This window comes from Tenebrio molitor, chromosome 6 (assembly GCF_963966145.1).
Source record: "Tenebrio molitor chromosome 6, icTenMoli1.1, whole genome shotgun sequence".
In the NCBI taxonomy this organism is placed as follows: Eukaryota; Metazoa; Arthropoda; class Insecta; order Coleoptera; family Tenebrionidae; genus Tenebrio; species Tenebrio molitor.
Genome location: NC_091051.1, coordinates 17,444,677 through 17,467,900, shown reverse-complemented (window position 1 = coordinate 17,467,900; position 23,224 = coordinate 17,444,677). Strand labels below are relative to the sequence as shown.

General features: G+C 38.3%; 5 protein-coding genes across 9 annotated transcripts; 2 read left to right on the top strand and 3 right to left on the bottom strand.

The window, feature by feature from the left end:
• Positions 1–287: 287 nt before the first annotated feature.
• Positions 288–6,571, bottom strand: Ranbp21 (exportin-5-like protein Ranbp21). Its single transcript, XM_069049949.1, has 11 exons — positions 6,438–6,571; positions 6,005–6,298; positions 5,731–5,952; positions 4,541–4,855; positions 4,341–4,490; positions 2,423–3,493; positions 1,713–2,333; positions 1,530–1,653; positions 1,147–1,425; positions 654–1,081; positions 288–599 (listed from the first exon to the last, which is right to left on the bottom strand). Exons 2-11 carry the CDS (start codon positions 6,278–6,280, stop codon positions 471–473), a joined length of 3,615 nt encoding a protein of 1,204 aa, XP_068906050.1. The 5' UTR covers positions 6,281–6,298; positions 6,438–6,571; the 3' UTR covers positions 288–470.
• A 102-nt stretch (positions 6,572–6,673) lies between these two features.
• On the top strand, positions 6,674–10,645 carry LOC138132462 (uncharacterized). 2 transcript variants are annotated; one of them, XR_011160090.1, is made up of 3 exons: positions 6,674–7,799; positions 7,873–9,199; positions 9,281–10,645. XR_011160090.1 is itself a non-coding variant. In XM_069049948.1 (3 exons), exons 2-3 carry the CDS (start codon positions 8,842–8,844, stop codon positions 9,534–9,536), a joined length of 432 nt encoding a protein of 143 aa, XP_068906049.1. In that variant the 5' UTR covers positions 6,677–7,821; positions 7,873–8,841; the 3' UTR covers positions 9,537–10,645. The 2 variants fall into 2 exon arrangements, 1 of the variants encoding a protein (XP_068906049.1); XM_069049948.1 differs by having other exon boundaries at positions 6,677–7,821; positions 7,873–9,156; positions 9,420–10,645.
• Positions 10,191–11,953, bottom strand: Traf6 (TNF-receptor-associated factor 6). Its single transcript, XM_069049945.1, has 6 exons — positions 11,555–11,953; positions 11,194–11,506; positions 10,999–11,144; positions 10,707–10,949; positions 10,466–10,603; positions 10,191–10,413 (listed from the first exon to the last, which is right to left on the bottom strand). The coding sequence occupies exons 1-6, from the start codon at positions 11,716–11,718 to the stop codon at positions 10,224–10,226; spliced, it is 1,194 nt and encodes a 397-aa protein (XP_068906046.1). The 5' UTR covers positions 11,719–11,953; the 3' UTR covers positions 10,191–10,223.
• Positions 11,954–12,028: 75 nt separating this feature from the next.
• Positions 12,029–15,702, top strand: LOC138132460 (phenoloxidase-activating factor 2-like). Of its 2 annotated transcripts, XM_069049946.1 has the most exons (4): positions 12,029–12,054; positions 14,102–14,329; positions 14,386–14,668; positions 14,720–15,702. In XM_069049946.1, the coding sequence occupies exons 3-4, from the start codon at positions 14,409–14,411 to the stop codon at positions 15,621–15,623; spliced, it is 1,164 nt and encodes a 387-aa protein (XP_068906047.1). In that variant the 5' UTR covers positions 12,029–12,054; positions 14,102–14,329; positions 14,386–14,408; the 3' UTR covers positions 15,624–15,702. The 2 variants fall into 2 exon arrangements, with proteins under 2 accessions (XP_068906047.1, XP_068906048.1); XM_069049947.1 differs by lacking the exon at positions 12,029–12,054 and having other exon boundaries at positions 14,101–14,329.
• A 91-nt stretch (positions 15,703–15,793) lies between these two features.
• On the bottom strand, positions 15,794–22,434 carry LOC138132458 (uncharacterized). 3 transcript variants are annotated; one of them, XM_069049942.1, is made up of 14 exons: positions 21,496–22,434; positions 21,137–21,445; positions 20,915–21,088; positions 18,818–18,997; positions 18,625–18,764; positions 18,198–18,573; positions 17,976–18,138; positions 17,745–17,922; positions 17,406–17,694; positions 17,188–17,347; positions 16,934–17,130; positions 16,746–16,886; positions 16,533–16,689; positions 15,794–15,930 (listed from the first exon to the last, which is right to left on the bottom strand). In XM_069049942.1, exons 1-14 carry the CDS (start codon positions 22,345–22,347, stop codon positions 15,878–15,880), a joined length of 3,369 nt encoding a protein of 1,122 aa, XP_068906043.1. In that variant the 5' UTR covers positions 22,348–22,434; the 3' UTR covers positions 15,794–15,877. The 3 variants fall into 3 exon arrangements, with proteins under 3 accessions (XP_068906043.1, XP_068906044.1, XP_068906045.1); XM_069049943.1 differs by lacking the exon at positions 16,746–16,886; XM_069049944.1 differs by lacking the exons at positions 18,625–18,764; positions 18,818–18,997 and having other exon boundaries at positions 18,198–18,350; positions 21,496–22,433.
• Positions 22,435–23,224: the final 790 nt, after the last annotated feature.

Genomic DNA, 23,224 nt, shown 5'->3' with positions numbered 1-23,224 from the left:
GCTCCTACTATATGTTTATACTTTATAGCAATGTCCGTTTATACCTCAAACTGTATGTAACATACAAAATGATACATCAAAATCCCGTGTAATGTAATGTTGTGATTTCTTGTATTATTGTTTATAGAAAGGTAATAAATTTTGTTTCACCAAAAAGTGGCGCAGTTTATTCCACAAACTGCCGAACTACATGTAATACGCTACAGTTTTCTTGTGTAAATCAATGTGTCCTCTAAATAGTTCTAAAACCCAATGTTCTACGACTAATTTTTTTTACATAAAACCCCTTTGAAAAATTACTATTTATTAGAGACCAAAATAATATCGTAAATAAAATTAAAATCACAACAATATGTACAAAAGAATGCATTGATTCATAAAGACAAGTATGCAGTCGGTTTTAGAAATTGAACAACAGGGAATGTTGTACAATAAATTAAATAAATAACGAACATTAGATAATATTAATATTAACTAAACACATTTTGCAAATCTGGTATGACTTCTTTTCGTTCAGGCTTTTTTGAAAATGCTAAACTGGGTAGATCATGAATTTTAACTTCCTTCTTAAACAACTGACCCATACTTCTCCCGATCAGCTGAAACAAAGTATACATCAGGATGAAATCGATGAAGTAGGAATGTAAATTTACATTTCCCGTAATTTTCTTGAATAGATCCTTTTTCACTTTTTCCACCTTGTTCCCTTTACTGGTACTTCCCGAAATCCTTTCATCCAACTTCTGCAAATCCACAGGATTCACACCGGGAATTTGTTGCATCACTCCTAATACTTCGAGAAAAGTAGGCCTCAACATTTCATACATTTGTGCTCCTAGAGTCAGTAGAGATCCTTGGTTGGCCTCGTGTTGACCGTGCAAAGTTAAAGCATTTAAAACGGACGCCATTATATGAGCCGCCATCTCTCCGTTTAACGAATTATCAGAAACTAATTGTCTAACAATGGGACCTGTCAAAAATGTGGCTTTTAAAGAACCATTACTGTCGATCCAGGATAATGCACCCAATACTGCCAACACTATAGACTGGCAAGTCTTTTCGCTGCGCAATAGTACCAAACCTGTGAATTACACGTTTCAGATGTGACATATTAATCAACTTATAATGTAGTTGTGAACCACTGACCTAAGTCTGAAATTACTTCCGTGGTCATATTGGAACGGGTTGGAGGAGGTGGAGTGGGCGAGTCCATGCTCAGATCTTCAGTTTCCATATTTTCCGAATTTGATTCGGGAGTAAGTCCTCCTCCCACTAGAGCCACCTTCAACACGTCCACATATTCACGTGTCAATGCCCTAGTTAGGATATCCTCGAGGACTTCTTGAGTGTCGGCATTATCTTCTTGAGCTTCTCTGTTGCGAAATTCATTGACTTGGAGCCATTTGGTGTGTAACCGGGAGAGCACTGAAGAACAAACAAATTTAAATAACACTGAATTCGAATCAGGCAGTTTGTGTTTTATCAGATGATTTTTTTTAACTGATCTCTCTGAGACGTTTTCAACTTACTTAGAGGAGATACATGGGCAATAATCGGCAAGAGTACTGCATCGTAAAATGGTGTAGGACACGAGAATATAAAGGGTTTCAAAAATACTCTTATGATGGGTCTCATTCGATAATCTGGTATGTACTAAAAAATAAAAAAAAAATCAAGACGTTTAGATAATAGAGAAAACCGACCCAACATACTTGCAAGCAAGCCAAAACACTATTAATTATTGCTAATCCTATGTCGGGCAAAGTGTACAAATCCCTGCCCAACGAAGGCCCCATAGATCCGATCATATGATAACAACTTTCGTGCAGTCCAAACAAGAACCTCTGCATCCTCTCCAATGGACTTTGAACGACCTGCAATTCTCCGAGATCTCCCACAGAGTGACCGATCAACCCCAACAAGTTCGATTTTTCAGTCTCCAGCATTCCCAAGCACCCCTTGTAGCTGTCGTGAATCAAATTCTGTGCTTCGCACGTGAACAATTCGTTAAAAATGCGAATCAACGAGAGCAAATCCGGCAACAATGGAACGACGTGAGGTGCCGCCGGATTCCTGCATACTGGATTTCCGGATTCCGTAAGCGCGACGACGAAACCACCACGAGTCGCTCTCTCGGGATCTTCTGGCCAAGAACAGCGCTTGATAGCTCCGAGAAGTAGATTGATGCAGAATACGATGCTGCTTCGGTTTTGTCCGTGCGGGTTGTCGGTATGAGGAGAAACGGGTGGCTTGTCCAGACCGATGAAAGAGATGAAATCGGAAGCGCTTTTGAACGCACCGGATGCTACGATGGAGCGCCACTGAGCATTCGCCTTAAAGCAGAAACAAGTCGTCATATGAACTCAAATACAAATTTCGTTTTAAAAAATGATTTTCTCGGTATTTCCTACAACAAACTCACCTCTGCTAATACTTCTCTTACGAAGTTGCTTTGTCTGTCGTAGTCACAGAAATGATTCGAAATCAAGAGCAGCGCTTCCTGCAGAGTCACCTTCTCCAATGTGCTCAAACCGGCTAAACTGTCAGGTCGCGACAAGTTCTCAACGGTGGCTCTTATCTGATCGAAAACAGGTAACAACAGAAGCGGATACTTATTTCCTATCTTGACCATGAGCGACGCTGCATGTCTTCTGACATTCTTCACTGCTCTAGATCGAGTATCTTTGCTTTGTCCTTCGGGAGCGTACACCAAAGTCGAGAATATCTTGTCCAAAACTTGAGGGAGCAGTGCGGCTCCAGACGCGGCGACCGAATTAGCGGTGGGCGCCATCTGTCCAGTCGACATACTCAAAAACACGAACAGAGCAGAAATGCAGGTCAACAGGGTGGAGAGTATTAGAGGATCGACGGGCTGATAGGCCAAGCACATCTGCAACAGCCTCAAACCCGAAGCGATGGAAGGCCGTTCCTGAGCTTGAAGCACTCTGCTCAGAATACTCTCCAAGAAAGTGGACAAGGCCTCCCATTCTTGAAACAGAAGATCGGACACGACCAAACCCGATGTCAGATTAGGCACTTGCAGACACTTTATCAGCCACTGTTCGACGTAATTGAAAGTGACCAAAGGTGCAACCACCGTGGCTTGTCTGAACGAGTCCAAGAAGTCGCTGCGACATCTGTAGAAGTAAGTTGAAAACTCCTCTTCGCTGTCGAAATCGGCTTTGGCGTAAGCGGCTGCAGCGCCCCCTGCGTCGGTGCTTTGCGTCTTCGAAGATGGGTAATTGAATTTGACTATTTTTGGAGCTGTGCACTGCACCCACTGCGGGATATACGACAGAAAAACTGGATCGCGGGAGATGTGTTCGTGTTTGAGCATACTGTTCCATAACGGGTTGGCCATGTGGGCCAAGGTCAAGCTTTGGTGACTACTGAAGGCCAAGATGGCTTCCAGGAAGGCGGAAAAGTTGCTGGGACGCGACATACCATCTTTGCCCCACAACATGCAGAGCTGGGTTGTGAGACCTCCCAAAACCTACAGAATATACATTATCTCTCTCTATTCATTTATTTGCATTACTATACTATTACTAGGGATGAGGGGTGGCTACGGAAAACAAAATTTCTGAAAACGTGCGGCGTAACTTACTAGAGGTCAAAACGAAACATGACATCACGTGGTTTGCGCAGAAGACGAATGTAGATCAGTTGAATTCAGCTTACGTATATGACAGTGGCGGAGTCAAAAATTTTCTTTTGTTTACGCTATAGAGGGTGTTAGGGGAATGTTCTGAAGATGAAGATAGTTTTTATTACTCTATTAGAGGTTCTACAACAAAAGTAGATGACCTCGGTGTAGAATTTCTTTTATCAGATGAAGAAAATTGAGTTTTGGTTAAGTTTTTGCCCCTAAACTGACGACTGTATGATACGCCCCTGTCAGTGGTAAATTAGAGAACGCGCATCGTAAGCTCCGCCCTGTCATGTTTCGTTTTGACTTTAGCTCTAAACTGTCACTTGTTAATTTTGACATTTACTTATGGAAAAAAAATTCAAATTCGATAGTATTGCCGTTATAACTTTTTATCTGCTCCGCCCACTAAAATTGACCAATCAGAATCAAAGCCAGATTCAATCTGTACAACTTTTCATCACATTTGCCACGTAAAAAAGTTAATTTTGTTGTCAAGTCCACGATTATTGTTTTGGGTTCTAAAAAATAAAATGTCATTAAGACAATTCGAAAGTCAGAAATTTTTACTGTGTAAATCAGATCGTCTTAACAACCTATTTGATTGGTAACTAAGAAAATGAAATGGGCGGGGCAGATAAAATGTTACGATGTCCTTGGTATAATTTAAGAGAGTCTTATTGGTTCTTACCTGGACAAGTTTCTTTTTGAACAAATAATGTTGTTCGTCTAAAATGGCACCGGGATTTTTCGCTGCAGAAACTAAACACTGGATAGGTTCATCATTGAAAAGAAGCAATAAAGGCTTCCTTTCGTCAACCTTGCCCTTTCTATTCACAATCTAAAAAATCAATTGGTGAATAAATGGATTTACCTAATCATACAAATTACCTGAGATAAACATTCTGCTGCGGGATATTGAAATGAAAGATCGTTCAGTAGCAAGCACAAAATATGCAACAATCTGCCATTCTGGGCCATGATGTGGGACATGGAGACCCATTCAACAAATCCTGTTAGAGTCAGCAACACAACTTGCACCACTCTACCGTGAGCTGTTGCTTTAATTGTGTTATTTGCATCCCCGCATGTTCTGAACTGACTGACGTGCAGTTCGATCAGGCGAAGAAAAAAATCGAAGATTACAGCCATGTTAGCAGTGAGAGCGTGATAAATGTCTTTTCTTCGCTGATTTGATTCCAGTGTCTACAATTATAAAAAAAAAAATAAACTAGTGTGCAGGGCAATAATTAAAAATTAAAAACCAATTTACGTAAGACTGGAGCAGCAACCGTAACTCTATTAATATTCCAGTTTTATTAAAATTTTCCACCACAAATTACAGCTAATGTAAATTCGTAATTGGTAAAAATTAATTCATAAACTAGTGATTTACAGTTACTATGCGGGAAAAATTGTAGATATTTTCATATTTTGATTAATTATATTATTGTTATGATTGTAAGTCGATATTTTAATACAGCTGGAAGATTACAAGTTGCAGCTTTCTGCAGTGTTCATTGTCGTGTCCATTATAAACGATTTTTTTTATTAAACAGAAATGAAATGTATTGGATGGGACATATTTTATTCATGTCATTTACAACCAAAACCCATTGAAATGTAAATTATTTCTATTTAAAAATCTTTGAGGGTCTTCCAGCCTCTTAGGAAGTTCTCAAGACTCACTACAAAGTAGGTGTATCTTCATTGTCTAATTTAAGCGACGTGAATTCTAGCTTATGACAATAACAATAAATTAATTTTAATCGTTTTATATTTTTTATACTGTCATGAATCAATATGAATAAAAAAAAACATTCTGTGATTTATGAAAAACTGTATTAAAGAAACTCTGCAGCGTTAAATTTCTGTTTAATAGTTTTTAGCTTGAATTCTTTAAAGATGATAACATTGTTCCTTTAAGTGGTTATCAAATTTTAAATAATATTTCAACTTTAATTTCAAACAAATATCTCATGTTTACTGTATCAAAAATAACAGTCTGTAAATTTATATTCAAAAGAACTAATTTGCAAAAATCTGTTATCCTGTTGATATTACAAACATAATGACATTACCTGCAATAAAGCAACATCCTCCACTAAACGCAAAAATACTAACAAAACAAGCTCTGTCTGAATTTCTCCACAAGAACAAGCTTCTGACAATTCAGAGAGCAACCCTGGCCACTGCTGGGGCCACTCACGCTTCACCATCTCAACAATCACCCTACTCAGAGCATCTTTCATATGAGGTTCATCACTTATGCCACCAGCAGCCAGCAACTTCATGGCATTTTCCTAAAATCGAAATGTTGACCCTTCATGATGAAATCTGATGCAATAATAATACCTTGATGAAAATTTTTTCTTGTTGAGATATCTGTGTCCAACGATATTTGACCGTATGCTCCATCAACTGTAGGCCAAAATGTCTAGAAATTAACGAATGTTGAGTACCTGCAGCTAGATACAGTCCAGCTTCGGCACACAAGGGGGACGTTTCTTTGAAGCTTTCACATGCATTGTATGCTTTAAGTCGGTCAGTTTGTGAAGCCCCGGTGCTCATTGTCAGTTCGACGGCTCTCGCTAAGTCTGCGGCGAGAGCCGCTACGTCTGGTCCTGCCATTATTTCGTACCAAATTGACTGGAAGTTAAAATAACATATTATCACATGGCAAAAAACAGCATGCTTTTGGTCAAGGCACGAATTTTGCAATGTTGATAAAGTGATTGGTGTTAAAATGTTACCAGAAAGATTAATCGATCAGACTGTCAGTACTTACGTTGATATTTTCGTATTATTGGTGGTCCATAACACGAATTTATCAACAAATGATATTAGACTAACAATTTTCGCGTTGACGGTTGCCGGCCATTGCCGGCCTATGCGATGCTAGTGGTCTCTTTTGGGAAAATCTTTCATGCACTTTCATGTTTAACAGGTTTCTATATGGCAAAATCAAATCAAATCAAAATACTCGTGCAAAATACATACATTTATTCAGTTACGTATGGTCTTTGTGTTAACTGCCACTGAAGCTTAGGTATGGCTTTTTCAGCAACCACCACCAATCACCATAGAGTCATAGACCACCACGTCAAAAGTGTCAAACGTCAGAAGTTGAAGTTCAAAGTTGTGAATTAAATGGCGTAAAGATTTGTTTAGAAGAATATTAGGGTGTGTCAATTAATAGTAACTATTATTAATAATTAAAATTATTTATTAAATCATTAGTTATAAAAAAAATTGTTTTTTGTGCGTCCTCGGTGCACACCTCGGACCAATTTCTCGCTGAGCGCACCGAGCGTGCAGATGCAGATCATACAACTCCTTTTCTACTATATTTTGACGAGTGAATCACAAAAATGTTAATATTTTGGTACAAGCGACAACACAAAACCGCCGCCCTTACACTTGACGATTTAAATTAAACAATGTCACGCTTAGCGGACTATTTTGTCGTTGTTGGTTGTGATCTGTTATGATCACGAAAAAGAAAGTGAGTACTGAGTATGTCATCCCAACTCCTACTAGGGTTGCGCGTGTACCTTCTTCCCGACGGACGAGAAGAGAGCAGTCCCGGTCTGCTGGGAGGTCCTCCGCTGCTCCCAGCCGAAGGCGCCATCTTCCTCAGCAACTACCGAATCATCTTCAAGGGAACCCCCTGCGACTCGTTCGCCTGAGAACAGGTGATCCAGGTGACCTCCCTGACCAAAGAGAAGGTGGCGGTGCAATACTTGGCGCACCTCGACCAGTGGCAACAAGAAGGCCTCCAGCTCAACTGAAGCTGGCATTCGCAGAGAACGTGGAAAGGAAGTACATCCACAAGATCAGACACCCGCCCGACGTCTTCCACCACTTCGCCTTCACCGGATAGGTGGTGGTCAGTCAGACGTCGCTCCACAAGGGCAAAGAGAGGAAGAGAGTTTGCCCAACACAGACGGGTACAGTCACGACGACGACTTGTCGATCGACGATTTCGAGACGAGGCCGTCGTCGGTGCCGACGCCAAGATCCTGGAGCGCCTGGTGGAGTGGAGCTACGTCAAGGAATGGTAGAGGTTGCGGTTGTCCAACGAGAACTCATCTCCGACGAATTCGAGATCCGCACCCGATTAATTCAGACTCACCACCGTCAACTCCATGTATGTATATGATGTGCAGAAGGTGAGCACCAGCTGCACAAATGTCGGCAACGCGCTACACTTTCGCTTGCAGTTATCCGGCTCTGTTGGTCGTTCCGGCAACGGTGACCGACGAGAGCATCCGATGCTTCTGCCGGTGCTACCGCCAGGGAAGGATTCCGACCACGACGTGGTTCCACCCCCACACCAAAGCTCTCCTCCTGCGCGGCGCAGGCCACCAGGGCAAGAGTGTGATGGGGATGTTGAAGAGTCACCCCTACTCCGAACACCTCCACCGAGACCACCTCCTCCTTCGAACAAGAAAAATATCAGTCGTCGTTGGTCTCCGCCACTCCCATTTTTTCCCTTAGACACGGGTCCGCCTGGGGCATGTCCGACAGTTCGCTAAGTGTCAACTCGTTGTTTTTGGCAGCCGACGATCCGCTAGGTGGCGCCACTCTCACTCCGGAACATGGCCAACTGTATCAAAACGCTAAGCGTCTAGCATTTTGATACAGTTGGCCATGTCCGGAAGTGGCCCGATGCTTCAAACTTCTAAAAGCGATGGGAACTCTGGCGTAATCACCGACTAGTCGTCGGTGGACAATGTTGTAATGTTCGATAGGTTGCAGGATGTTTCAGAGGTCTTCGGGTGGCAAAGATCCCAAGAATTTTGGCCGTTGGGGGTCGCTCAAAGATAGGAGACACGAGTTCGCAAGCGTCTCTGGCCAACGTGCAGCAGGCCAGAGGCAACATCAGACTTTCGATGGACGACGGAGTTCATTCACACTCTTCAGAGGGCGGCTTTGTACATCCTGGGCGAGAAGGCGCAGATGAAAGGGGTCAAAGTGGAATCCGCCCCCAAGACCGATTTCATTCCGGTGGAGTATTACGACGTGCGGCACACCAAGACTGCTTTCAAGAAGTTGATCAGCGAGCGACGTCCTCGAACAGAGCTTCCACAAATGAATGAAAACTGTTTTGGTCGGAATAAAAAAATTATCGCGAGCGTTCATCCAGGTTAATCGAGAATTCCGAGTGGCTGCAGCAAATCCAGAACATAATGCAGCTGTCGGGTGCCGTGGTCGACCTCCTCGACCTGCAAGGTTCCTCCGTGGCGATCTGCCTCGAGGACGGTTGGGACACCACCGCTCAAGTGTTCGGTAGCGCAACTTTGCCTCGACCCTTACTACCGCACCCTGGAAGGCTTCCGCGTCCTAGACGAGAAGGAGTGGATCGGCTTCCACCGCTTCAGCCACCGCAGCAACCTCAACGCCAACTCACGAATGGTTTCAGATCTGGCCGAGGTGATGTCGGTGTCGTCGACAACTCCGGCTCCGGGGCCCCCAAGAAGACAGACGACAAGTCGTTCTATAGCGTAAGTGTTGGTACGGTGTCAGGTACAGTCGAATGCAAAAAAAGTAGACAAAAACAGTTTCCTATAATTGTTTTTCCTCAAAATGTTATTGTATAAATGTAGCTTTTTTTTTGTATTCGGCTAGGCAACCAAGAATACAGTCGTAGTCAGCTGCCAACCAAAATCGAAAAACTGGAAGACTGGACCAAGCAGTCGAAAACTTCTTGTCTACTTTTTTTTGCAATCGACTGTAGGTAGGTTGTGAATGTAAGTTTTTGTTGTAGTTGCGCACCAGTCGCCGCACGTACAATTTTTGCGCGTCCGCAGAAGAGTGGCTTCTCTACAGTAATACTCCTATAATACCCAAAGTTGCTTTTAGTCACATCCCTATAATAGGTTGACAATAAATGTTTCATTTTTATAAAAGGCAAGTATTTATTATTTAACGTATAAGTCGTACTTTTAGTTGTCGCGCTGATTTTTATAATTGTACTTTGTAGGATACATTTGTGGCTCCAACAGATAGTTAGGTCAGGTCTCGAATGTTTCTCATCTAACATCGATATTTCGTGTCAGGTCCACATGTCCACTGTCTGCTAAGTTATTGTTTACATATCATTTATTCATGTGTGTATATTACATTCCGTGTTATTAACACCTGACGCTCGAGAGCGTCCTCGGAGACCCTCTCCGACGGCACATATAGCCTAGGTAGAATGGCTGTTATATTTGTGATATATCGTTTTAATTACACTGCGCTGTAAAATTAACGCATAATTTAGAAAATTAGTCGTATTCCTTTTTAGAAAATTTTTCACTGCCATTTGGAAACCAAAAATGTTCATTCGCATTATCTTAAAGTTTAAATCCGATACTCATTAGAAAACCACTTTTCATAATGCATCATTTAAAATTTAAATTTACAGGCCTTTTTAAAGTTTTTACACAGTATGCGCTAATTTTGCGGCGCAGTGTATTAATGTTCTTGATCACGTTAACACGTCTCAAAGGTATATTTCCCTAGCTTAATATGCAATGTGAAATAACTGCCAAAGTTAATAAACCAACATTTTAAAAAATTTATTCTTTCAAACGGGTTGAGCTTGCACTTTTATCAACAACTGGTTATTATCGACGTAACCTTGGGTGAAGATCTCCTCGATCAAGGCAAATTCCGTGTAGCCGAACCCGCGCGGGTTCATGTCCTGAGCCGGTCTCTTGAACGCTTCCAGCTCCGGACGCGTCATCATCGTCTCTTTTATGTTGCGAAAAGGCTCTCTGAAACAGTTCGTAAACAACAATCTGCACTGTGGAACGTCACAAAACTCACAACGGATGGACTAGGATTATTGATAATCTGCCACTGAAGGGCCAGTCTAAGGCGTGGTCGTGCTCCGTCTTCATCACGTGGATCAAAATGGCGATGTAGTTTGGATCTTTGGGAGACAAGTTTAACCGGATGCACAATCTAAAATCATCTGCTACAATATTGATGGCACAATTTTAAAAACATTATAAAAAAGCATGAGGGTTGACAGATTTGACCTTGACTATTAGGTGGCGCCACGAACCTATATCCAAACGTCGAGGTGTAGAACCCCGGACTGTAGTGCATGACGTGGGGATCGTTCCTCATGGCGTTGATTTTGTTCTTGAAGTCGTTAAAATGCCACAAGTAGCAACCGTTACAGTAGCGCAAATGCATCTTGGACATTGAGAGATTGAGCGATGAGATTTGTTCCGACATATTGGCAGTAATGATGTCTTGTTCTCGAGTTTTTTGTTCCAAGAGCACGACCTTCTCGTACAGAGCCCTAAAAACGAGTTGTGCAACTGGTCCAAGAAAAACAAACGTGAACTCACTTCAAGAGGCCGTTTACGTCATTCGTCGAAACCGCGGCTTCGTTCTTGGACGGCGGGTCCCAGAAATTGGCCTGTTGAGCTATAGTCGACGAGCTCGCGCCGTTTTGGGCGCCGATTGCGAACTTGCTGTACGCTTGCGACAGCAGCTGCAACCCCACGGTTATTCCAGTCGACAAGATGTAAGTAATACATTACGATGAGATGCTTCTGGACGTGCTGGTCCAGGTGCCGCTGCGCCTCCGGCTCGTCCTCGAACTTATCCTCGCATCCGAACTCGACGAACGAGCAGCGCAACTTCTCGTTTTCGGGAAGCTCAGGGGGCTTGTACTTGCACACCAGCAGGTGTGCGTCGACGTCGAGCGGGGACAGCTCCTCGATGCAGCCTCGCACGATGTTGGGGCACTTGGTTTTCTGCTGCGAGATCTCCCTGCGGGTGAAGTTGTCGGGGAAAATGTCGCTGTCCCGATGCAGCTTGGTATTGTCGATGGGGCAGCGGGCGTTCTCGCGTCTGCAACCGCACCTTTGGGAATCGGGCTAAGGGGGCTGTGCGACTTACTCCAACCACGACTCCATGCAGTTGCGGCAGAATCGGTGGCCGCACGAGGTTAGGACGGGGTCCCGGAGCCACGCCAGGCAAATGGGGCACTCAAAGCGCGACTCCGGGGCCGAGAAACTGTCGGTGATGGAGCTCTCTTGGGCGAGGGTGTTGTGAGCCGACATGTTGATGCTGAACACGCTTCTTTGGCACTCAATTAACTAATTAATTCGCTCGCATTTCTGGCGAATGAATAACAGATTCACCGGTTGACAGGTAGTGGGAAGTCACGTGATCGCACCTGTCCCACCTGCTTTGAATAATTTAATTGGGAAGAATTCGCGATAAATCGACATTTTCTGAGCGTGATAAGCAACGGCAACAGTCTAATTGCACGTATACGGTGTGTCGCGAAAAATCGATCGTTCGAAATAATCGCATCCGTCAGCTGTCACGTGTCCTGAGTGACGCAGGTGACGCTTGACGCACGAGTCGTACAGTGAACCAAACCAAAACAAGTTGTACGTTTTGATTACTATCAGTTTATTTACAATGTATTGTTGATAAGGAATATAAATATAAGAACGAATCGTACAAAATAAGTTGCAAAAACTAACTCTTCGTAAAGTTGTATACATTACGGTAATAGTATATTATTCAATGAGCGTATAATAATACTAGCTATTGCACGCGAAGATGAAACTTACAGCACGAGCGTGATAGCTGTTATACGCGTGTCGAATACTATACTTTATCTACAACTACCAGAGAAGAAACAGTAAACTATATTACGTTTTATTAAATACAAAAGTACCTAACCTACCTAATCAATTCTAGGATTAACTTTTGTTACCATGGTAATTATAATTAATAGTAATTAGTACAGTCATTAAAAGTTACAGGTGGATTTTCCGTGTTTTTGTACATTTTTCCCACAGTTTTTCTTCCTCCTTCTAACTTGTTATTTAGGTTATCGTCGATATAACCTTCGGCAATTTGATTGCCGGTGATTTCCATCCCCCTATTTTTTTTACTGCTGTGATGTTTGATAGTTTAAATTTAATGTTGATATAACGATTAACTATTAACTATTAAAGGAACTCTTAATACATTACTATGACCATAGATTTCCAAATCAATGTAATTAAGCAACGGATACAGGCTGTCCCAGAACTGGCGTACATATGCTCCGCTCTTTCTGCTGAGAAAAATTTCACTACAATTTTTTTTGTTTAACCTTTATATTTTTTAAACTACAGCAATTTTAAGTTAGCCAATCACAACAGAAAGATTACAGATAAATCTACCGTGAGCTGTTGTTTCCTAGGAAACGCATGGATTGAATTTATATTTGTCTATGATGATTGGTTAAATTAAAATCGTTGTAACTTAAAAACAAAATGGATTTAAACAATTTTTCTTGCAGAATCCATTTAAGAATAAATATTTCCATTTGCAGTTAACGGGATGTACGCCAGTTCTGGGATACTCTGTATAGGGAATGTCACCTCCCTTGCCAATTTTGCGATTATGCGGTTTCTAATTACCGAAAAAATTTGACGCTTGGCTATGAAGAGACACACATATGGAGCTATAAACCTGCCCTATTATTTTATTTTTCTACGATCGTGCAAAAAGTGAGTGTTCATTGCATTGTTTTTAGTGGAAAAAGTGCCTCTTAATTGCACTAGTGCAATAAAGTCTTTATTGCACGCATCTGTCAACAGTCTGTCTACGATCGTGCAAAAAGTGTGTGTTGCGTTCTTCACACACGACGCACAAGACTTATCGTTGTTTTTTTCTCGATTTTTTGTTCGATCGTAGAAAAAATGTTATATGCAACACGTGCAAAAAGTGTTATTGCACTTGACGTGTTGTCCCACGTCGCGTGCAATAATCATTCACTCTTTGTACTTGGTGCATAAATAACTATTATTATCAATAGGGTTTCGCGTCAGGAGGCGATTAAGTGAAATTAATCAAAATTCGATTTTTTTTTTTTTATCTAAATAGGTTAAGGCCAGGTTTATTCACCTTCAAATAAAGTTACTTGAAGGTGAATAAACCCGGCCTTAAACTAATACAGAAAACATTAAGGGAGATATGAACATGATAACCACAATACATTTTCAAAATTAACGTGGCTATTTTAAATATTATGAATCCGTGATGACTTTGCTTCCAATAATTTTATTTGTCACAATTGACATTTACGAAAAAGTTCAAATACGACGATTAAAATGTATGTGAACGATGAGAAAACAGACATGATTTTAATTTATGGCGAATGTAGTAAAAACGCTTCTGCCGTTGCGCGTTTATGCAGTTAATAGACATTTTCCCAAAAACTCTTCGTTTTTTCACAATTTCATTTAACCAAGTGAATGACGTTTATCTCAAAATTTACGAAACTGCACAGCTAACCATGTTTTATGTTGTTTAAATCATAAAACAAATATCCACGTTAATTTTGGAAATGTATTGTGGGTTGCATTTTCTGTATATAAGATTACTTTCTATAACAAATAACTGATTAACGCTGATTACGTGTTGATTATTTACTTTCAGAAATAACAAATCAGCCTTCATCATGCAGGATTGACAATCGGAATAAAACATAATTCTTAAGTGGGCACAAATAAGTACTTAGAAACTAATTAATTTGGCTCATAATGAGATCTAAACGACTTACAAGATTGACTGGCCTTCCTTCTCCGATTTAAAAAGACAAACACCATAAATGATGGTTTGCTGTAGTTACAATTACCTGTGTTCAGCTGAATGGTAGTCTTTTTGGTAAGTCACAAAAAATATGTAAAGAGCCGCTAATAAAATAAAAGTAACCTTTTCAGAAACTAAAAGAAAATAATACAGCATGCTATCGCAGAGAGGATTAATTTTATTGTATCTTCTTTATTACATTCCTGCATTACAAAGTAACTTAATTATCGATATCTGGGGAAAACCCACACCTCAAACGACTAATTCACCAACAACTACATTTCATAGTACCACTTTTACTTCATTAAATCCCGATTGGGAACCTACTACGTCAAAATCTTGCAAATGTGTACCTGCCTACTTGTGCAAAAATAACACAATTAATACAAACGGTGCAGGACTTATTGACGTCAGGTAACGAAAGCAAAATTTTGCACATCATTTCTAAAATATGTAAATTTGCAGATTAAGTGAATGTCCTTCGGTCATAGAAAAGTGTTGTGGAAGTGGTCAAATCGAACCAAGTCCAACACCACCACCTAAAGCAGCCTGTGGGTATCGCAACCCCGACGGCATCGGCATTAAAATTAAAAATCCAACAAACGAAGCTGAATTCGGGGAGTTCCCCTGGATGGTCGCCGTTTTTACTTTAGAACAAAAGCAGTCCCAACTAATCTACCGATGTGGAGGAGCCCTTATTCACCCCCAAGCCGTGCTCACCGCCGCCCACTGTGTTGCTGTAGACGACACACAACAGCTAAAAATCCGTGCAGGCGAATGGGACACCCAGACGAAAAAGGAACAGTACCCCTTTCAAGACGTGGAAGTAGACTCTATTAAAATTCATCCCGGATATAATTCAGAGATTTTGTACAACGACATCGCGCTGTTATTTCTAAAAAAACCAGTAGAATTGGCACCGCACATAAATGTTATATGTTTACCGCCCCCAAATCTAACGGTGGATAATGCTCGATGTCTTTCGACTGGCTGGGGGAAAGATGTTTTCGGTAAAGAAGGACAGTACCAAGTGATCTTGAAGAAAATCGATTTACCTATGGTACCGAGAAAGGAATGTCAGGAAAGTTTACGAAAAACTAAATTGGGAAAATATTTCCAATTGCATCGCAGTTTTGTTTGTGCTGGGGGTGAGATCGGAAAAGATACTTGCACAGGAGACGGAGGTGGTCCGTTGGTTTGCCCGATTCAAGGCACTGAGCGATATTTTCAAGTTGGTATCGTTGCTTGGGGGATTGGATGTGGAATGGAGAATGTTCCCGGTATTTATGGCAATGTTGGTTTGTTCAGGCAATGGATTGACGAGCAAATGGTCGAAAAAAATCTAGACATAACGGTTTATCAATTCTGAAATACCATAGTGTTTATCCAATAGCAAAAGCAATTGTAGCAATTGAAACATGATAAACAATAAATGGATTTTAATGAGACGTTTAATCTAGAATGTTGAGTAGTTTAGTCTTAGGAAAGTCAACAGATACAAATACTGGCTTGATGGAGAGTAGAATCGTACGAGCAGTATTTTCTAATTATTTATATTTTATTAACAAAATGCAGGTACAAAAAGATATATAAAAATTCTCACAAAGTTTCACTAATAAAATACTAATCATTCTCAAACTCTGGAATGTACTCTTCAGTTACACTAAATAATAAATCTGAAAACAATTTAAAAAATTAATAAATAGGTATGGTGAAAAAGAAATTCAAAAATCACTTTTTGTCTTTTGACAGTATTACAAAATTTTCTGTGGTGTATAATTTCGTGACAATTTCTTAGTAACTGTTTCGCTATACGGCAAAACATTTAACACATTACATAATCAATAGAGAAGTTCTCAAGTTTATCTGAATCACCTACATAAAAACAGATCTACCATTTCTCATTAATAAAGAATGATCCATTTTATGTTTTGATACTATTGAGTGTTCATTTAAATGTATCCTAAAAGGTGGTGTTGAAGAGTCGACTGTGAACGGTGCGTTCACAATCGACTCTTCACCCGTCAGTCTGTTGAATAAAAACTAAAAACACAAACAACGCAAAAAGTGAGGTTAGCTTTAAACAGCTGATCCGTGATCTGTAATCATCCGTGGTGTGTTCACAATCCACTCTCTAACGCCTACTTTGAGGATAAATTTAAATGAACACCCGATACATGGACTATAATATTAATAAAATCAGTTCAAAATAACTTTAAATGCCAGTAATTAAAGTCAAGATTGTTCAACTGAATCAGTTTTTAGTAATAATACTTACTGCCGATGGAGACAACGTGGGTGCTTAAAACACTTTCACTTTCTAACGTTTCTTCCGCAGAGATCATATTTTGACCATTTTTCTTGAAAAATTCATCAAATTTAGAGTAATAATGTCGTAGTTCCTTATTCCTTTCTGCGTGGACAAGATATATCAACTAAGACAAAAAAAAAACATGTTTACATTGTCATTGTCATACAGAAAGTCACTTACATCAAGCATTAGAAAATTAGTCCAGTGAATAATTGCATCGAAAATTGAGGCCCTAATATATTTCTGAATATTATTACTGTCATTAAAAAATAACAATTTTAATAAAGTTTCTGTTGCTTTCGTAATTTCTTTGTGATATTCCTAAACAAATGTCAGTAAAAACAAAACAATTGCATATTTGAACTTACCGTGTGGGAAGGTTTCTCTGTAAATTCAGTTCTCTGTAGAAGATATTTTGAAATATTCGCTACAACTTTTTTGTTATAATTCTCATTGGATTCATCTTCATTGGAGCTCGGAGTCATTAATTTAAAAATATAAATTGAATCTTTAATCATGTTCAAAAAACCCTCGGCAAGCTCGATCGTTCCTTTCATCAAGTTTTCTGTAAAATGAGTTTTCACAATTGAATGCTTAACACAAAAAATGTTTACTTAAATACCTAGCACGTGTATCGTCAAAATGTAAATTATGCTAAACCGGGATTTCATCGGTAAACTATTAAATAGCAAATTGTAAATTTTTCGCCTATTCAACACGTTCTTTGACACAAGTTGAACTAATTCATATCCATTACTACTTATTATGTAAGAAGAATGTTTCTAAAATAAAAATATAATAAATTACCTATTGAAAAGATATTTAAAAAAAGAATCTTACTCTGTAACCATTAATATGTACAATGAAAGGTACAAAGTATCTAGCGATGACCAGCGTATTTGACGTAAAAAAACTCTCTGACAACAACTGTTTACCATAATCCCTCAAACTGATGTTACAATCACCCAGGATTGATACAAAAATCAAAAACTGTTTCAAGTCTAATTTCAGATAGTCATCTCTTATTAAACGATCGATTTTTAGTAAGCAAGTCTTTTTAAAAACAGCATCTCCGTATACCAACTGCTTGAACATGTAGCTGATGATGTCTTCAAAATTATGAGTCACCCTGTATAAACAAATACAATAAACAATCAAGAATCAAGATGATTTACCAACATATTGCACAAATCAAACGTCATGTTGATAGATGCTAATTTGACAGCTGTCACAGAACTGTTCAAACCATTATGCAAAAAATCCAAACACGCCTCCACTAAACTTGTTTTAACGATACAAATATTCGTATAAAGGAGTAAACATCCGATCCAAATTTTCGGATTGAATTCTGGAGAACCTTTAAATTTGCAAGAACAATTTTTTTATTGCTTCAAATTTTAAAAAACTTACTTCTGTGCGCTACAGTGGAGCAGAGTTTCAAAAAGTCAGTCATGGCTATCAGGTTGTCTTCACTTGGCATTAATCTGCTAAAAATCACCAACTGGGAGTAATACAGTAGAGGCAGAAAACTGCCTCGGTCCTGTAAAGTTAAAGCTAACTTTCTGTCATATTGCTGCAATATTTTACTGTGAATAAAAAAATAATAATAAAGAATTGAATTCAAATAAGTACTTGTTTTAATTGCTCAAAATCTTCCTCCAAATTTGTAAAATCTTTGAGAGTCTTCAGTAAAGCAAAAGCGTTGGCAACACAATTCCAACGAAGTGTTTGTCTGAGAAGGTGATGCTTTATAAAACACGTCATTATTTCGTTACTCCTCGAAACCTCAAAGGAACGCATTGAATTGTTTTTAACGATCTTATTGTAAATATAAAATAAATAATTCAAGTCTGAATTGTTGCATATCATCATGAAGTGATCGTTAATGTGATTGGCTATAATCGACAATTCTTTATACTCTGTTAAATGTGTAATGGCGCACAGTAACTTCAAATTTGATTCGTTAATAGACGAGAGATTACTCATTAATTTGCTTATGTGTTCGATTCTGCAAAGAAAATTTTAAATTTCTGTATAAAGTAAAAATACAACCACTCACTTAATAAATCCCAAAGTTTGACACTTTTGGAAAAAATCCACATAATTAAAATCATCTGATATAATTAAATCGATGAAAATTTCGCTTTTTGTCATTACTCCTTTGCAAACATTTGGGTACACCATGGACGTGTATAAGTACTAAAAATGTAGTTCTAATTATTGGGCATTTCACATTTTAACAAATCTGATACCTTAACGTATTCGGTTGATGACGCCATTGGATGTAGAGACATTTTGAAAATTATTTTTAAAATTTGAAAGGCGCTAAATTTGTAATTTTTGGTTGTCATTTTTATATAAGTTTCCGACAAAAGAGGAAGATATGGTTTGAGATCGAAAGGTGATGCTTCTTCACACAATATTTCCAAAACCTATACAATTGAAACGATATTATGAAAACCACGAAATGGAAGCAAATACACTTTTGACTACTTTAGAAGGCCAAAACGCACGCAATCAATAAACTGAGAAGATTTAAAAAAAGAACACAAGTAAATAACACGTGTTCAATTGAAAAGTTCATCAAATTGGCTTTGATCTTTGTCGCTATCTTTGTCTAACCAACTTAATTTACGATTTTGTTGTCTTTTAAAAAATAAAGTCAAAGCCAACTTGATGAACATTTCAATTGAACACTTGTTATAATCTAATTCAAATTTAACACCACATTAATCATAAATTAAGATAATATTAGGGTGTCCAGAAAGTTCTGAGCGTTTTTGTGGTATTCTGTTTCACGATATAAAATAAATGTAAAATCAATTGGTAATTTTCTTAAAACATGAAGTACACTTGTCCATAAACAATTTGACGTTTCTCAGTTAAATAATTTTCAATTGGTTACATTCTGGTAATTGATTGTTTACATGGAAAAAGAACGAAATCGTAATTTAATGTTATATGAGTTTAAATGTGGGCATTCAGCGGCAGCAGCCACAAGAAATATGTATATGCAGAATTGAAGGTGCGGGAACGGTAAAAGAGTCTACTTGTGGGCGATGGTTTGCGAAATTTCTGAATGGGGAAGAAGGTCTTACAGATAAGAATCGTTCGGGACGAAAGAGTCCCTCTTCTCTCGTCGTGGAATTGAGTTTTTGGGACAAAGATGGTTGGAAGTCATTGACAATAACGGCGAAATAGTTTAATTGTTGTTTAATTTTTTAAGTAATAAATGTTTATTTATTTTGATCTATTTTTCTAAAAAACGCTCAGAACTTTCTGGACACCCTAATATCTAGTTCTGCTGATGATATTGTTGTCGATGAAACGTTTTCATTATTATTTCTTTAGTAATTTCAGGAATATTGTTATTAAAAAAACTTAATAGATAACAAAGGACCTAACATTAGCTCTTAAAAATGGTCACTCTGGAGCCCAACTAGGCAATGCAGTCTAGGTTTCCTAAATTGCTGAAAATTTTACGATTGATTCTTTTTTAATTTTACAGATTTTATTTACATGAAAATTAAATCAAAGTATATACAAGGTGATTCACGAATAATATTGACCCCGACGGAATTGAAAATGCAACCCACAATACATTTGGAAGGTAAAGCTGGATTTTACCGCGTCCATATCCAGCTTTACGTTCCAAATGTATGTGTTGTGGGTTGCATTTTCAATTCTGTCGGGCTCATTATTACTCGTGATTCGTGAATCACCTGATTGATTCACATTTCACATAACTTTCCGACGCTAAGGAAATTTAAGTGCAGCCAGTAACCAAAGCATAAATCTCCTGCAATGTTTTCTTAGCTCGTTATCCTTTTTACAACAATCTGAAATAGTGAGTGTAATCGGCAATAATTAAAAAAAAACCAAATGAATAATTTTATAAGCCGTTACGTCAAAGAATTGTTTTCCGATTTCAAAACAAAACATTCACCCATAGCCGGCTTGTTCAAAAGTGTAGTTTAAGTAATCCCCGCAGAGCGCTAGTAAACGGGCACTTTTTGGGGATATAATTCATCTTAAGTTTTTGTCACCGAGAATTTTTCCTATTTAAATGACATTTTGAATTTGAATTCAAAAAACTCCTTGCTTTTTGCTGCTTTGAAATTAAATTAGTGGATTTTTTCCTTATTGTTCGTTGTTTTTGTGTTTAGTGTTGTCATCGTTCTTTGTTATATTGCGTATTGATTAGTATTTTTAGTGAAGCGCCCGTTTTGTGGCGCATTCATCGGCGGAAATTGGCTCTTTCTCGGAAACATTTTGAATTAAATGAACACCGGTTATAATACAGCAGGTCGTTTATTCCCCAGATAGTTTTTAAATAGATGTAATCTTACCTCTCTATAAGTTTCTGGATACTCCTCTTCAGCAAATAACATGATAGAAACAGCAACCACAAACAAATTTTTATTTCTGGAACGGCTACTCCATTTTTTATTCATCAAACTTTGCAACCCACGCAACAGAACTGGCACATTTAAATTTTGTTCATGATCACAGTTTAACACCACCTACAATTCACATTACAAACATGATGTTCACATTTTCAAAACAATTACCTTTATGGGTTGCTTAATATATTCTTTTTCCAAATCAGGTGACAATAAAATGTCTGCTAATGACTCAACTGCAAAATTAGAGACGTCGCTCTTGCTTGATATGCAATTGAGCAGGATATTTTTAAATAAAACTTCATTAGTAACTTTCACTTTTTCTATCGGAACATATCTAGGAGGGTAGCAGATAATTGCAAGCGATAATTTAAATATGTTCTTGTGAGGAGTTTTTGATAATATCATTTTATGTAGAATATCAAGCAAAGTTTGGTAGTGGTGCTCATTTAAACTATTCATTATCAGCACAGCTTCCTACAATATTCAAAATTATTACGGCAATGGACAATTTATTTAATAATTACTCCATAAAATGTAAAATCGGGATGTTTCCAAATGTGAATAAATGCATTCATAAATGTCTTGTAATGGTCCTCCTTAAATTTTTTATGCATGCTTTTTATCAAATTTCTGAGATTAACTTGAATTACGTTAAATTGACGTGGATTTAAATGAGCTGAACTGTATTTTCTCAATCCATTGAACAAATATGTGGTAATTAAAAATTTTCTTGATGGTACACTCTCCTGTTCTATTAAAACTTTCAAACTTAACAGTGCTTCATAAGAAAGTGAGTTTGAAGAAAAAGACAAATCAAATGATTGAAAAATCTCTTCAGATTTTAGAAATATAATTTGAATCAACGTGGCTAAAGTTATTTCTAAATCAGAAGTATCCAATTTTGCTTTTACCAGAAATAATCTTAATTTGTACATAAAATGAATTAAATTTCTTGAAATGGTAGCCTCCGCAGATGACTGTAGTGTAGACAAAACCCCACGATAAAGTTTGCTTTTATAAAAGTCATCACTTTGTGCAGTTGTCAGCAAATGAATGTATACTTCACATGCATACAAGACACATTTGTATGAAATCAATTCGTGTGATTGTGTGATACATTGGTATATTAAAACCAAAAGATATACTTTCAGGTCGTCATCAATTTCCTCTATTTCTGTTTCTGCATTTAACTTTTCTAGCGCGATTTCCCAAAACTGTTCCAACAGTACTGGTAAGTGATTATTGAAATCGTTAACAGCATTTGAGTTTATTTCGACTTCACTGTTGTTTCCGCTCAATTCATTCCACAAACTGATCACATAATCACGTGAATTTAACTTTTCACTTTGATCTCGTATGTAACTGACAAAATCCATTTTTTTTAAATTTAAATTCTAAACAAAATACTCCACAATCGACAACATAACCTCGCGCAATGTTTACAATTGAGTAATTAGAAAAAAAATCTCCAGATGTCTTTCTCAAGGTCGTCGATAATGTCGAAACCTGCAAGACTTAGGGCCAGTTTCACAATAAACTAAAGCTTGTTTGACACGATGCTAAATTTCGTAGTAAATTTGTTAGAAAATGAGAGAGAACCTCGACAGGACCAATGAACGATCAGGATCATAGTCTGTCTTTGTCAGATCCTGATCGTTCATTGGTCCTCTCTCATTTACTAGTAAATTTTCTCATAAATTTAGCATCGTGTCAAACAGGCTTTAGAGGGCGATTCAAACCAGAACAGGATAAAGTGACATCAGGTAGTCTGCGTAGAAAGACGTCGGCTCAGTCCATTGTTTCAGAAGGGAAGGACGTGTACAGTGGCGGCGTTAGAAAGTAAAATTTTTCCCGTTTTTAGGCTTATTGTTGTCTGTCAGTTGTGCTTGTGTTGTGTAAAATGAAAAAAAACCCTGTTGAAAATTCAAATCAATTTTGCCCATTCATTTCGTAATGTTTATTATTTTAATCAAGTAGTAATAGTTTCATACGCCACTGGTCGCTTTAACGGCGCGCATCTTAAGCCCCGCCCTTGTCTTGTTCTGGTTTGAATCGCCCTCTAAAGTCTTAAAGTGACTTTAATGGTTTGTTGCAACAATATGTTTCTATGGTAAATGGTAAACTTTAATGTTAAAGTAACTTTAGGCTGATTATGAAATTGGGGGTTACAATTTATCAAGAAAATAAAATGATGAAAATCAAAGTAAGTTTAACACACTTTGTCTTTCCTAATTTAAACATTTCTATGTAGTT